Here is a 16136-nt window from a genome sequence, read left to right on the forward strand (position 1 = left end):
GAGTTTCTGCATGGTAGACTGATTAGCAAGGTTAGATCACAATAGATCCAGGGAGGGCTAGCCAATCGGAAACAAAATTGGCTTTATGTTAGGAGACAGAGGGTGGTGGTAGAGGATTGTTTTTCTGACTGGAGGCCTGTGACCAGTGGTATGCTGCAGGGATAGATGATGGGTCCACTGTTGTTCATTATTTATATAAACAACTTGGATGTGAATATAGGAGTTTACAGATGACACCAAAATTGGTGGTGTAGTGGACAGTAAAGAAGGGTTATCTCAATGGGACCTTGATCAGATGGGCCAGTGGGCAGAGGAGTGGCAGATTGAGTTTAATTCAGATAAATGTGAAGTGTTGCATTTTAGTAAGACAAACCCGGGCAGGACATGTACAGTTAATAGCAGTGCCCTGGGGGGTGTTGCCAAACTGAGACTGAGGAATGCAGATATATTGTTCCTCGAAGGTGGAGTGGCAGGTAGACTGGGTGGTGAAGAAGGCATTTGACACACTTGTCTTTATTGACCAGTGTTTTGAGTATAGGAGTTGGGATATCATGTTGTGGCTTTATAGGACATTTGGTGAGGTCACTTTTGGATTACTGCTTTCAATTCTGGTCTCTTTGCTATGGGAAATATGTTGTTACCCTTGAAAGGGTTCAGAAAAGATTTACAAGGATGTTGCTGGGTTTGGAGGGTCTTAGCTACAGGGAGAGGCTGAATAGACTGGGGCTTTTTTCCCTGGAGCATCAGAGGCTGAGGGCTGACTTTATGGAGATTTATAAAAGCATGAGGGGCATGGATGGGGTAAATAGACGAGGTTGTCTCCCCAGGGTAGGGGAGTCCAAAACTAGAGGGCATAGGTTTAACGGGCAAGGTTTAAGAGACCTGAGGGGCAACTTGTTCATGTGGAGAGTGGTGCATGTATGGAGCAAGCTGCCAGAGGAAATGGTGGAGGCTGGTACAATTAAAAGGCATCTACATGAATAGGGAAGGTTTAGTGATGTTGGCCAAGTGCTGGCAAATGCAACTAGGTCAGATTGGCATGGTCAGGTTGAACCAAAGGGTCTGTTTCTGTGCTGTATAACTGTATGATTCTATCTGGCTGAATCTTCATTTCAACTTCAGTCATCCACATCTCTTGATGATCTTATTGGACAGAAATCTATCTGCTTCCACTTCAAAGCGTTCAACTGATTCCTGTCTTCCATCTCGGTATCTTCTGTTTAGATAAAGTCACCTGTTACTTTTCTAAAGTCCAACGGATACAAGCCTATCTTGTCCAACCTTTTCCATATAAGGCAACCTGCCACATTTCCCATTAGTCAGGTAAAATTGCTCTGAAACGGGAATTACTGGAGAAATTCAGCAGGTCTGGCAGCATCTGTGGAGAGCAAACAGAGTTAACCTTTCGAGTCCAGTTCTGAAGGGCAGCCATCAGACTCGAAACACTAACTCTGTCCTGGATGCTCCTGGTCTTGCCGAGTTTCTCCAGCAGTTTCAGATTTTGACATGGCAGCCCCTTATTTCAAGAGGGTTGGAGTGTAAGAGTAAGGAAGTCTGACTGCAACGATATGTTTTACTGCAAGGAGATAAAGCAGAAAGGGAGCTGCAGATACCAGAAGTAGTACTTGGGGGGACAAAGAACCACTCAGCTGGCAAAAGGGGCAAATATCAACTGTGGTCTGATTGTTAGCATACCCGCCTCAGAGTCAGAAGTTGTGGGTTCAAGTGCCACTCCAGAGGGCTGAGTGCAGAGGCTAGGTTGAGAATGCAGTGCTCTGTGTGAGTTGTTGCACTGTCCTGGGGGTCATCTTGCAGCTAAGGCGTTAAACCCCCTGCTACTCGGGTGGGTGCAGGACACTATTGAAAGGAAATTATACCGTGTCCTGCCAATGTTTATACCTCGACCAACACACAACAGAAAGGATGGTTTGGTCACGCTGCAGCATGTGGAAGTTTGCTACATGATTACAGTGACTACATTTTAAATGTGCTTCAAAAGCACTATATAAACGTAAGACTTTCCCTACCTTTGGGTCTGCGGCTTCCTGTACTGTGTACTTGGTCCCTTTATCTGCCTCCTCCATCCACAATGTGGTCCTTTGCATCCACCTGAAGAAGCAGATGGACCTTTGATTTAATCCAAAGGCAGTAAATGTAACCAAGCTGCAGTTAGAGTATTTATTGTACTAACTGTAACCTCCTTACGCTGAGGTAAGAGTGCTCTCCACTAAACCAAATATTAAAATAATATGAGCTGCAATCAGCATGGCTACTGAGAGCTGATGAAGACGTGTGTCATTTTAATCCACATCATGTTTATCGCCCATAGTTGAACTCTCTCTCTCTTTTTCTCTCTCTGTCCTCTCCCAGCGGCACTTCATGCAATGCACACCAGACCACCCACTCTACCAAGACTTGGAATGTAAAATCTTTGAGTCTCGCTACCCTACAACCATGGCATTGTCTGTCCTGGTGACCATTGAAATGTGCAACGCATTAAACAGGTGAGTGCGACACCCCCCGCCCCCACCACCGCCACAAGGCACCCTGATGACTACAGGGAAAGTGAGGGTTGCAGATGCTGGAGATCAGAGCTGAAAATGTGTTGCTGGAAAAGCGCAGCAGGTCAGGCAGCATCCAAGGAACAGGAGAATCGACGTTTCGGGCATAAGCCTGAAGAAGCCTGCTGCGCTTTTCCAGCAACACATTTTCAACCCTGATGACTACAGCCCAGCTTCATCCTCCCCACCAGCTCCTTTTATTTAAGTGTTGGAGTTTGTACCGTTAGGTACCAGGCTGCAGGACAAACTCTGGTTACAGGAAGAACTTTTACCTGTGTGCCCCTCCCTTTGCAACATTCTGTTAGCTCCATTGTTGGTGAAGATGGAAATCCAGAAAGGCAGACTGATCTGATTTACAACATCCTCCGTTATCCAGCAGGATGCCTGTATTCAGACTCCATTCTTGTCGTATCTTTCTCAGTCCAATTCTGATTCTAATTTATATTTTGCTCTGAAATATTTGAATTGAATCACTGGTGAGTCGTTTTACAGAATCCTTATTTAAAGATGCAGAGGGTATTATTCAGTTCCTTTTCCAACACAGTTTCACAACTTATTTTTTGTATCAGGCAACAGTAGCAGCCAAAACGATCTGGAATTAAGTATCTAATGATGACCATGGACCATAAGACCATAAGACATAGGAGCGGAAGTAAGGCCATTCGGCCCATCGAGTCCACTCCGCCATTCAATCATGGCTGATGGGCATTTCAACTCCACTTACCCGCATTCTCCCCGTAGCCCTTAATTCCTTGTGGGATCCATTGCTGATTGTCAGAAAAACCCATCTGGTTCACTAATGTCCTTTAGGGAAGGAAACTGCCATCCTTACCTGGTCTGGCCTACATGTGACTCCAGACCTGTAGCAATATAGTTGACTCTTAATAGCCCTCTGGGATGGGCAATAAATGCTGTACTAGCCAGCGATGCCCTCATCCTGTGAATGAATAAAAAAACCCACTATGCAATAGTTTGTAAATATGGTGAAAGGATATTCATTTTGTGGGTTGGCTTTCCATCAGCTTGGTCTGTCGTGAGGATAGAGTGCACCTGTCTGTGGGTGGAGGTATACTGTATGTCTACAGTCATGAGGCCAGCAACCACAGGCTCCGAGTTTGACAGCGAGAGATGCTCCCTGCAATCTGTGTTACCCTTACCATCCCGCTCTCTGTCACCCCTCTTCCTGCCAGCTCTAACTGGAACCCGTCCTCCACTCCATCTGATACCTGCCCATCACTCCTCCTGCTATATTGACCCTGCCCCCACACTGGAACCCCTCCCCTATCAGTGAGACCACCTCCACCTTCCTGCTGTTCAGACTGTGATATTAATAGGTTTAGTTATTGTGGTCAGGAGCAATTGAGCTACTGGTTTGTGGTAATCTTTTCTCCTGGCTCCCTACCTTTTTAATGATCACCTTCATTCAACTTCACTGAAATCTGAAACCAGGCCGCGAGAAAGGACCCATTCACTTTCCTGCACCTAGTTCCACGTACGCACTAACAACACTGAAATCTACTTCACCGCCACCTATCAGGACCTTTCCTGTCTATAACTGCCTGCTCACCAGGTAAAAACCTCTTCCAAATGAACTTTAGGGTGACATGGCCTGCCATGTGTGCCCTCCCCCTCTTTGTGACCTGCATGTACACAAACACAAACCCAACACCATAATCTTCAATGTCGAAACTGTTGAGCAATACCATCTGCAATATCAGTGACATGATATGCCCCACCCCTCCAAGTTGAGTTTCCAGTCACAATCCATGCCATCATTAAGACCACCTGATTCCATTACTAGAAAGTAGCTCAACTCCATCTCTACCTGAGCTGATCTGCTGCTAACATCCTTGTCTGTCTTTGTTACCCATGGGTTTGGCTATCCCAATGTGTTTCTCTAGCGTTCATCTACTGAACTCTGGCCATGTTTGAACTTGCACCGAATTCTCTTCACTCATCGCCCGTGCGCTCACTGACCTACATTGGCACCTACTGCAACAAGACCTCACTTTTAGAATTGTCATCCTGGTTTAAAAGCTGTCCAGGTCTCACTCCTCCCTATCTCTGTCATCTCCTCCAGCCCCTAAACACTTTCCAATACCCGTGCACCTCTAAACCTGGATCCTTGTCCATCTCCGATTATAATCACTCGATTATTGGTACAGTTACAGAGGCCCCGTGCTCCGGAGTGCCCTCCCCTTTACCTCCTGAGGTCACTTTTCTCCTTTAAGACATTTCCTGATCTGGTGTTTCCTCATGTGGCTTGGTGTCACGTTTTGTTTGATTGTGCCCCTGTGATGTACCTTGAGGTTTTACCGTGTAAGTGCAAATTGATGTTCTTCATCTTCACCGATAGTTGCTCTATAGTCTGCCAGAGGCCCTGAATTCACCAAGCACCTCTTTCCTATTGGTGGTCAAACAGCAGATCCAATTCTTGGTATTTGAATTGATCGATTAATTACAGACAATCATTAAAGAGTAATATAGTGCATTATGAAGTGGGCCTGTAGGCTGACAGGCTGCCTTATTAAAAGCATAATTGGAAAGCAGTTATCTATTTGAATGATTCGTATGTTTTAGGTTGAGAGTTGAAGTGTTACATGTGACATAACTGGGGATTGGAAGATGTTTGAGAGGTCAGTAAGTAAGCCTGAAGCTTTTGGAAGTTAAAGGATGGCCAGCGTTTAGACCATAAGACATAGGAGTGGACATAAGGCCATTCGGCCCATCGAGTCCACTCCGACTCTCTCCGTTTAAGGAGAGAGTTAACAGTAAGAAAACAATGGTTAACTCATTTCTGAGTTCCTTGCTGGAGATGAGACATATGCAGTCATTTTCCTCTGGGCTTTAAATTATTTTTGTGATTGTCCATACCCGAGAAAAATTGTAAAGGAACTGATCAGAGAAATTTGTAAAGTAGGACAGATTTTGGAATTCTACATATTGGATTTAAATCTTTATCTGATACATGTGATCATGCCGTGTGTGTGTAAGGATCCTGAGAAGTTTCAACTCATAATAACAGGAGAACTGGAGAGAATCAAAGTGAATTCCTGAGAGCTGAAGCACACCTTGGTTGGTCTTAGTAGACAGGAAGGAGCCTTCAGGATCCTCGCAAGGTGCAGGCACATTGGGAGGAAATTTTTTTAAAAAGCATAAGGAGTGTGTTTTGACAAAACCTAGTGATAAATTGTTTTGTTTAATTCCTGTAAGTAAAAATATTTTGATTAACACCTTGAGGTATAATTCCTTCAGTTAGTCATGGGCAATAGCAAAGGTGTGTCAAGTTGGTGGATTGGATATTAACTGGCCACGCAAAGTTCACCGTTGTTTCTGACACAACAGCTTGTATTCATAATAGAACCTTTAACATAAACAAAATCCCAAAGCTATGAGTGCAGCCAAGCATATTGGTTATGTGATGAACATAACAGGCTGGAAGTTAGCATTAAGTGTCAAGACAGCACAGGGTCTTATTGAATTGACAGTACTGCTTGACTTGACCGTAGCCAATTTGCAGTTAAGCCCGCCCATTTTACTCTCTTTGGCGTTTGAAGCTGCTTCATTTGATTTGTTGTTTCTTTCTGCAGCCTGTCTGAAAACCAGTCCCTGTTGAGAATGCCTCCATGGGTAAACATCTGGCTTTTGGGAACCATCTGCATCTCCATGTCTCTGCATTTCCTGATTCTGTATGTGGAGCCGTTGCCTGTGAGTATGGGTACAGATATGGTTAGGCATTGGGATATGGGGTTGGGTGGAAAGACTTAACAGAGGGGAGGGAGCGGGCCAGAATGTTCCGGTTGACTGTGCTCTACAACCCAGTGCCACGTTATCTTTCGCAGTGCCTGCCATCTTGGTGCCAGTCTCTATATTTTAACTGGGGTTGAAATGTATCTCTGTGGATCAGGGGTGTGTCTCTCCCAGAATGGTGATTCTCCAGTAAGAGATATTCCACATCCACGGTCAGGGTGCACATCCCCCAGGGATCGGCATATGAAAAACAAAGAACCAATTAGATTTTGGGTGGACCAGGGTTAGAAGTCGGGCATTTTTGCTTCAGGTTGTAATAGACCTGATTCAGAACCATTTTAAAGCTGTAAATTCAATCTTAGGGGAGGTGATGGCCTGGTGGCATTATCTGCTAATCCACAGACCTGGGTAATGTTCTAGGGACCCAGCTTTGAATCCCACCACAGGAGATGGGGGGTTTTGGATTAAATAAAGATCTGGAGTTAGGAGTCTAGCAATGGTTATGAGTCTATTGTCGATTGTTGGAAAATCCCATCTGGTTCACTAACGTCCTTTAGGGAAGGAAACCACCATCCTTTCCTGGTCTGGCCTACAGACATACATGGAATAGTGTAGGTTAGATGGGCTTCAGATTGGTATGACTGGTTGGCGCAACATCAAGGTCCGAAGGGCCTGTACTGCACTGTAATGTTCTATGTTCTATGTACATGTGACTCCAGACTCATAGCAATGTGGTTGATTTTTAACTGCCCTCTGGCAATAAATGCCAGCCTAGCCAGTGACGCTGTGATATCCCATGAATGAATTTTAAAAATTATGTAAATCCCTGCGTCTATGGTTAGGATGGAAACTGTCCCTGTAATCTTGTCATGTTGTATACACACTTCTGCCAGTGAAGGGACTGTACCATCTTCACTAGCGAAAGGGTGTAACAACAATATGAAACATTTATACAAACTGTGTAGGAATTGGGCATGAGAATTTATAACGAAACAAGTGACAGAAAGTCTATGCAGCCATTAGACCTTTTAATATATTCTGGGTGGGCATTGTCCAATAGAAATAATTGAATACTACAAATGTTGCTATAGTGACACTTTTAACCGCATGTCCTGATGCAGACATTGCAGGTACCTTTACACATGGATGTTTACTAAACAAACATCTCCATTCATTAGGAGAAAGTGAGGGCTGCAGATGCTGGAGATCAGAGCTGAAAATGCGTTGCTGGAAAAGCGCAACAGGTCAGGCAGCATCTAGGGAGCAGGAGAATCGACGTTTCGAGTATGAGCCCTTCTTCATATTGTTGTTACACCCTTTCGCTAGTGAAGATGGTACAGTCCCTTCACTGGCAGAAGTGTGTATACAACGTCGATTCTCCTGCTCCTTGGATGCTGCCTGACCTGCTGCGCTTTTCCAGCATCTCCATTCAGTAACCAAGGAAGCAAAATATTCCAAACTATTCACACGCGCACACACTTCCATTTCAACATATTACTGACAAGCACTCAAAGGTTTACAATCACCTGTATGCAAGGTGTAAATGTATACTGAGATCACATGACTAATAACTGTGCTTATCAGCAATTTTGATTACATTTTTGATTAGTTGAGATATCTGGATTCACAATGAGTTACATTAGGCTGTTTTCTCATTAATTTATAGGGTGTGGGCATCACTGGCAAGGCAAACATTTGCCTATCCTTAGCTGTCCTTAGCTGCTTGGCTTATTGGCCACTTCACCAAGCTGTGGATAAATGAACAAAGCTTAAGTCTAGAAGTTGTCACAAGCGTTTGCTGGTTGTGTTTCCACGGTAACTTTGTGACATTGTCCTCTTTCTCACCCAACAGCTGATTTTCCAGGTGACCGCTCTGAACTGGCCTCAGTGGGTCGTGGTCCTGAAGATTTCGCTGCCTGTCATCTTGCTGGACGAATCGCTCAAATACATATCCCGTAACTACATTGAGGGTAAAGACCCTGTTGTAGTTTGTCAGACCAATAGTGGGCTTCCAGCATGCTTTGGGGACATTTCTTGGCTCTTTGTCCTAGTCTCTGCTCCTCTCATTTGCTGGCTTTACTGTCTGCTCTAACCTCGAGGACTGCTGCAGTGCTGACCAGAAGGACCTGGTTTCTTGATGCCAGCTTGCTTTTTTCTCTCGTGGGACTTGGTTATATTCTATGTCTGTCCTAAGAGGATGCCTTGGGTCCTATTGAATGCGCTTATGTCTGTGGGACTGTACGGCCAGGAGGACAGGGCATTCATGGCGATTTCCAGACCCCAAATTAGCTGCAGGGCTTATTGGAATGCTACTTTGTTATTGTGTCCATTCGTTCATAGAGATACTGAATAGTTCATTGCAATTAGTCAATGCAATGCTTTTCCTTCCCAAAGCTGACTCAACAAGCCCAAAAATTAGCCAATTGGAGAGCAATGACTCTGGTGATGCTTTGGGAGCTGAAACAGATTGCTGGTAGGCCTCTGAGGTTTGGAATAAGATGTTAAATTGGTTGCCTCGTCACTAGCTATTCTATTGATCTAACCCAGCAAGCCTGCGATTCCTGACTCTGGCGTGGAGCTTGGTTCCTGAGGGAACCGTGTCCGTCTGACTAATTCTTCGCTGGCATCGTGGCAAACTCCACTGCCAGTGCAAATTAAGGGATTTATTTTTTTGGGGGTTCAATATCATTCGCAATCTTTTGTTTTTAGTTGGGAGGGGAAAAAAAATTGCAAAAGAACAATCAATGGAGCTAGCAATAAAAATGTAACTAAATTCATAATCATGATAGCCATGTGGTGAGCAACTCTTTGAAGAACATCAATAGAAGGCCACTGGTGAACAGTTTAATCATATGGATAAAATCTGATAGCCGAAGCCCTTATTTTTTGTGATGACTAAATTCTCTTTGTTTGAGCTGCTGTGTGCATATTGTGTGACACCTCAGTGTGGTGACCTGCTTGGTCCAGCCATCTCTCCAGAGATATTGTCTCAGAGTGTAGCTCAGTCTGCTCCCCAATGGAACGGGCGGGGGGCGGTGGGGGTGGGGGGGAAGAAGGAAGCCCCATAATAAATAATAGCAGCTGTCTGTCCTCTATCGGACTGCACTGGACACGCCTGTCAAAGTCAAACACTGGTAAACTTGATCCCCTAGACACGGCTTGCAAATTCTGCAGCACCTTGGCAATATTTATCTGGTGGGGAGGGGGTGCCCTACTTCATCCCTCCCCTGAGTTCAGTCCCAACCCTTCCAGCACTAACTCAGCTTTCCTGCCTTGCTCCCTTTGCCAGAAAGCATGTGTATGATTTTGCCTGGCAGCAACACGCGCGTGAATGGATTACCAGGAGCTGGCCTGTTGTCAGCTACAGAGTGGATCTGCCTTGCCCAGGACTGTTGTCTATGATCAAGGAATTCTTCGAAAGGGATCAGCGTTCAACCCTAACGTTTTGATATTTCCAGCGACTCTTTCTGGTGTATATTGTTTTTGCCCTATTAACTGTCAGGCTGCTGTCAGGTGAAATCCAGCCTTCTGCTCCAGGCCACAGGCAGAATTTGAAGCCCTTTACCCCCCCCCCCCCCCCCCCCCCCCGGGGTTTGTGAAGCCTGGAGAAGGCAATGCCAAGTGACAGGGGGGAAATCAAAGGCCCTGGGAGGAGCTGTCCTGTGCATTGACCCAGTGGCCCATATAATCAACCCAACTCTGGTTAAAGGCACCGCTTTCAGTCAGTAAATTATGAGGGCAGCTGATCTGACGAGATCTTCTGTCCATGAAGAATACTCTGCACGCACTGTGTGAACCCTGTTACGGTTTATTTAGTTCTGAATTCTAAGCTCCGATGTTAGCCGTTTGTATGTTTGCTGCAGCTTCCTGTTTGATCACAATCATCTTGGCAGTGCCGTCAGGGGCAGGCACTCCCAAGCGGCACCTCTGCAGTCTGAGTGTAGTGAGGGCCCAGGCTCCTGTTTCTCCACTCTTCACCCATCCGCTCAACCCAGCATCTGATCCATGGAAAGCCACAACCCTCGAGCAGCATACCTGTCTGAAGCCAGCCATCCTGCGATGGACCCAGAGAATTTTGCCACCCATATGTGTAACAAGGCAAATCTGTTGTCAATGGCCAGATTAGATCATTAGTTGTACCTCGCTTTAAATAACCAGTTAACAGACGCCAACACAGTGTGTCCATTGAGGTCATCAAATAGCCAGAGAGCAATCAGCTCCTCTTCAAATGCCATTCAGTACATTGCCAAGCTGAGGAGAGTTGTAGTTGACTGTCCCAAAAGAGCTCAGCCGTTGAGGTGGGTGGGGAGAGATTGTATCTTGAGAAACCTCAGTACTGGCCTAAGCCATAAAAAAATAAAAATATCCAAATGACATTTGCCCAGTGCTCATAACTCAGCCCATGGAGACTTGAAGCTGCAGAATGATCGCACAGAAGTCAAGTAATAGGTGTCTAGCGTGAGGATCAGTGAGAGAATGAAATGCTAAAGTACCTTGGGGGGTGAATGAATGATGGTCCCGAGCCCTTCCTATTTTCACAGTAGAGGAAAGGATGAGTGTGTTTAGAGTGAAACCATGGTTACTTTTATGTGGAAATTGTGGTCCGATTTAGAACTTTCTGTGGTGCCAGTGGCATGATACCCAATGGCCTCTGCACTGGAGATGTACTCATTTTAATTTTCTGACTGATTAACAAATAATTATCTAACCCTGAAGTGAATGAGTAGTGAATTGTGAAACTGTACTAACTAATAGGGCAGCTGTTGTTTAATTCAAAATCTTACTTTAAAAATTGTAAAAATCCAGTTGATGGATTGAAGATGTTGGAGCTGTATGAATAGTGAGAGATGTTTTTTTAAAAATATTTAACTTCATGTGTGAGCATGTTCTCTGGTCTTGCGACAAGAGGTTGTTTTCTGTTCCCTCGGCCATCGCCTGACCTTTATAGATAGAAGGTGTCATTATAGATAGGTGTTTTCAATACAGGTACTTGCTGCACTTTGCTGCTTTCTCTGGTGTTCCAGACCCAATGCCTCAGATGTTTCCAAAAACCTATACTCGAACCCTAACTACACAGTCCAGGAAGTAAGGGTTGAAGAGAAACTTTGTTTATGTTATTAATTGTCTCCCTGCATGTTTTGAAAACACAAATCTGCATATTTTTAAACCCAGTGGCAAGTCATGTGTGGTACACTGCAAAGCCTTTGGACAGAACTTTTTATCAAATCCTTAGCAAGGGAGAGGATGTGTGAAGGGCAAGATTAAATGGAGGCTGTTCCCATTTAGCGTTTGGGATTTAGTCTATCATTGGGGATTTCTGCCTTGGAAGTTAGATTATGTCCGAGTGTAGATTATCGGTAAAGACTTAGGGCTAATAGTGTTGTGAGTAAATGTGCTAGTGTGATATAATTGCAGCGTGTATAGGCTTTGTCCAAATGGTAAGACAGGGTGAAAACCATCTTTGTAGGACAGAGGGACAAAGCAAAGATTAGCATTTGTTTGGCAAGTTAAAAACACCAGGAGGTAATGTCCCTCGGAGAGCCCCAGGAACGTTTCCAGAGATCATAGTTACTAGACTTGCAGTTTGTCTCTAACATCCTGGCAAATTAAGATGCAGCAGCATAACGTTGTAACTAGAAACAGAGTAAAGCAGGGAGATGTGCCAGGCCCAGCATATGAGGGAGCTGCCTCATTGTGGGGTCTGGCTGCAGTTAGACAGGATGTGGAATGTGTATATTGTCCTCCAGGCAGCAGTAAGGCAGCCCAGTCCCAACTGGATATCCAGGTGAGTACAACCAGACCTCGGTCCTAGTTTGGATGAATCCGTGTACTGGATGTCCCTTGCCAAACTGAGTCCCAGCAAATTCTGCCTAATCTATTGTGCAGATTTGCTACTGTTTGTAGAATTTGAGGCTGAAAGCATGACTTTGTTTCCAATCCCCAATGCTCCCTGATTATGTCGCTTTTCAGTGGCAGATTAGCCCCTGTCAGGAGAGGTCAACAACATGTGGCTTTTGCTCTGACTTCAGAAGAATCCAGCTACACCAGTGTGACTGCTGAGGACCAGGCCTATTGCCAAACCACTGTTTAATTTTCTCAAATTTATTCATTCACTGGATGTGGGCATCGATGACTAAGTCAGTATTTATTGCACATTCAGTATTGCCCTTGACTATTGGGAAGGGAGAGGTGCAGGGATGGGGATGAATTTAGCTCAGTGCTGTGTGGGGAAGAAAGGACAGCCTTCCTCCTCTCCATCTGCTCAGCCACACTCCTAAATAAATCAGCAATACAGGCACTTACAGGTTTCTGGAAATGTTTGTGGCCTGGACCCTTCTATTGTACTCAACTAGGAGAAATACTCTGAATAACTTGGAGAGAATGTAAACCTTTCTGTGCCATGGTTTTTACACAGTGAACCTGTTTAATTTCTCCTCTATGAATGTCAAACTAGATTTAAGATGAGATTATGCTTGGAAACACATCACTTGATACAAATACAGTATTTTCTGTTTTTTTTAAGTCCAAATAGATTTGCCGTCTGCTAAAAATAGAGGATGTCACCCTCTATATATCTGCCATGATTTCTCCCCTCCGCCCTTTTTATCTTTTCATCTCTATTCTCCTTCCTCTGACCTTTTTCTGTCAGCCTCCCTTTCCCAGTTACCTATTTCTGTTTACCCCCACCTTCCCTCACCCTCCGAATCTTCTCTGTATCATGTGTGGGTTCTGGGCTCTGCTGCTGATGTGTATGTGAAACATTACGGAGTGTTGCCAATGATGTCTTCTCATAGCAGTGCTATTTTTCTAACAAAACTTAAATTAAACAAAAAAGTTTTTTTTTAAAAAAAGAAAGATATTTATTGAAACTTCTGCTGTAACCTTTGTTATCACTTTGCATGTGTGCTTACCTAACAATAAAAGTATTTCCCCCTCAAATGTACTCAAGCTTGGTTTAAAATTCTGTATAATATTAACTTCGGCTTCCATTATTGAGATTCAAAGCTGCAATATCTCTCTATAGTTGCCCCCCTGCCTCCCAATAATTGGATGTGAAAGATATATTGGCTACAATGAAGACTTTGATTTCTGACTAATGTTTTTTTCTGACCAAAGATAAGAGCAGGCAGAAACTATTCATTCCTTAAATTGAATCATTGTTGATGTCCTTTCCTAGTTCAGGGGCTCACCATGTTGGGTGTGGTCTCTGGGGACATTTTTTGCTCAAATAGCCACCCATGATCAGCACCAGACAGTGAAGGCAAACTCCCAAGCTGACCCTGACCTTACCTCCATACTATGTGCCTGTACCACTTTCTCTAACTGAGATCCGCTCACCGCCAGGTGGACAAATATCAAAACCAGGACACTCCTATTCGTGATCACCCACTAAGATTACAATTCTTTTAACACTATTGACCAGAGAATGACATCACAAAATTGACCACAAAAATTGGAACTTAGCTAGTGGTTGAACCCAATTTTTAAAAAATCCAAAATTGTCCTGGCAATATTAAAAAGCACAAATCTTTTGTTTAAACATTTCAGCAATATATTACAATGTTCTTTGACCCTGCATTTCACTGGCTGCCATTTCAATGATCAACACTGTAACATTAATTTTAAAATGTGAGGGATTAATTTGTAGCCTGGCCGATCATGTTGCTGGAGTACAGCCCCTTGTTCCAACTGAGCATTCTCGATGAGGCAGCCCCTTTGTTTCACAATGAATTGGTGAAGAGAGATATTGTAAGCTTTGTAAATCTGGGTTGCTTCCTTCCTTTTACTACTTGGGGTTCTGTAACACTTTCTTTGATCAATGGTTTCATTAAATCTGGCTCTTTGTGTATCTTACACACCATACTGTTGTGATTTAAAAAGTACGTTAGTTTACTGCTTGCAGATATGTACGTTGTAAGTCATTGGTCACAATAGAATCACTCATTCAAGATGAAGACCACTGCGTCCATTGAACATCATTCAACAAACCTGTTCGACTATCCCCAATTCCAGATCCTCATCGTTCTGCAAACCTTTCCTTTCGAGGTTTATATTCCGTTCACTTTTGAAAGTTTCCCTTAAATCTGCTTCATTTCAGACTGTACCAACTGGCCACCTGAAACGAATATCTTGCCTGCCTTTTAGTTCTTTGAACTGTGAAATTTTATTTCTTTGCCAGTTGGGGCACAGGGCACCATTTGCTCCAAGGATGTCTGCCCTTACTCTCCCGCAGAGTTCATTCCTGCTCAGGTGATGAGAGTTTAATGGTTAGTTAAGCTTGAGATGCATATTAGACCATATCTTCATCTGATGTTTATGGGCACCTTGCAGCAGTAATCAGGCAGGTTGTTTTATTTGATCTCCATAACCCAGGTAGTTATAAGTCAAAACTATCTTTGTCCAGACTATACAGATGTCCATTAATAGCAGTGCTGTGAGTGATTGAGTGTCTGAGCTGGAGGTGTGCACACGTTCTAAACATCAATGTTTTCTCCTGAAACCCAGATACACAGCCTGTAGCTTATTGTAACCACTGTGTAAAAATACCAGCCTGTTTAACTTTGTATTTGACCGTGCAGCTCTCTGTAAGTACTGCACGAAAGCATCACACTGCCTTTGAAGAGGCAAGTGCTACCACTGAGACATGCCTGACAGGTGCGACATTAAAACGTTTATTTAAATACTGTGGCATTTTCCAAACCACATCCAGACGTCATAATGTGCATTATGAATACAATGTTCATTGTGATAAACAGCTGCGTCCGAAGAAAAGTGGACTCGAATTCCTCTGAAGAAACCTTCTTAATTTGATCAGTTTTCGCAGATAGATGCATCAGAAGCAGCATCCTGTCATTAAGAATGCTGGTCTCTGAAACGTCTCTCTGAGCCAGGAATTCAAGACAAGCAGATGATTTTAGTTCTCAAATCAAAAAGTCTGTGGAGTTCTGTCTTTTCTTGCCATGTTTAGCATGAGTGCTCAGGACGTTCTGATGGAGATGTCAAGGAAGAGACAGATTCAAGAGATAGGGGAAATGCAGTGCATGTGGTGTGCGTGGGCTATCAGATACCTTCTCTCAGACTATCACACAGGAGACTACTGGATTGAATTAGGGTCAGGAGAGCAGATTGGATTTCAAACCAGCTGGGAGGGAGCAGGATTTTAAAGGCAATTTCTTAGATTGGGAAGAATAGTGGTACCCCTCTGGATCCTGTACTGAGACCACATCTGATAATTGAGTACGTCAATGAGTCAAATGCAGGTCGAGGGGGAGTTGCGTCCACATGATCTGAGAGGAGAACCCTGCAGAACAATGCAGCTGGAAGGGTAGATTGATATGATGGCAGAATGAAGAGTGTTTTTTTTTTATAATGCCATGTTAGTAAACATGAAGCGACTAAAATTCTAACAGGACTGGACGGGGGAGATGCAGGGAGGATGTTCCTGATGGTGGGTGTGTCCAGAACCAGGGGGTGACAGTCTGAGGATTCGGGGTGGACCATTTAGGATGGAGATGGGCAGGCATTTCTTCACCCAAAGTGTGGTGAGCCTGTGGAATTTATTACCACAGGAAGGAGTTGATGCCAAAACATTGAAGGCATTCAAGGGGCAGCTGGGTATAATACTTGGGGCGAATGGGATCAAAGGTTACGGGGAGAAAGTAGGATTAGGCTGTTGGACAATACGCCATCATTGTGCTGAATGGGGGAGCAGGAGGTGGTCATTCAGTCCTATCAAGTTACTGAGTAGTAAGGAAGCAAGTGTAGGATATAACAGTGGTGACGAATGTTTGTAAAACACGACTAATATTACATTTGAAGTACCAC

General features: G+C 44.1%; 1 protein-coding gene across 2 annotated transcripts in view; it reads left to right on the forward strand.

Annotated features, from left to right (window-relative positions):
• The window catches only part of atp2a3 (ATPase sarcoplasmic/endoplasmic reticulum Ca2+ transporting 3), a 203933-nt gene that overhangs the window by 173731 nt on the left and 14066 nt on the right, over positions 1-16136 (forward strand). Inside the window, exons 18-20 of one of the 2 annotated variants that reach the window (XM_087977553.1) lie at positions 2371-2504; positions 6152-6269; positions 8164-8281. In XM_087977553.1, the coding sequence (XP_087833679.1) occupies positions 2371-2504; positions 6152-6269; positions 8164-8281 (370 nt within the window). Of the gene's footprint in view, positions 1-2370; positions 2505-6151; positions 6270-8163; positions 13255-16136 lie in introns of those variants that run through there. The other variant, XM_087977552.1, reaches the window with a different exon arrangement.

The sequence above is a fragment of the Chiloscyllium plagiosum genome, unplaced genomic scaffold, assembly GCF_037043375.1.
Source record: "Chiloscyllium plagiosum isolate Xiang-an unplaced genomic scaffold, Cpla_swu_hap1 HiC_scaffold_31, whole genome shotgun sequence".
In the NCBI taxonomy this organism is placed as follows: domain Eukaryota; kingdom Metazoa; phylum Chordata; class Chondrichthyes; order Orectolobiformes; family Hemiscylliidae; genus Chiloscyllium; species Chiloscyllium plagiosum.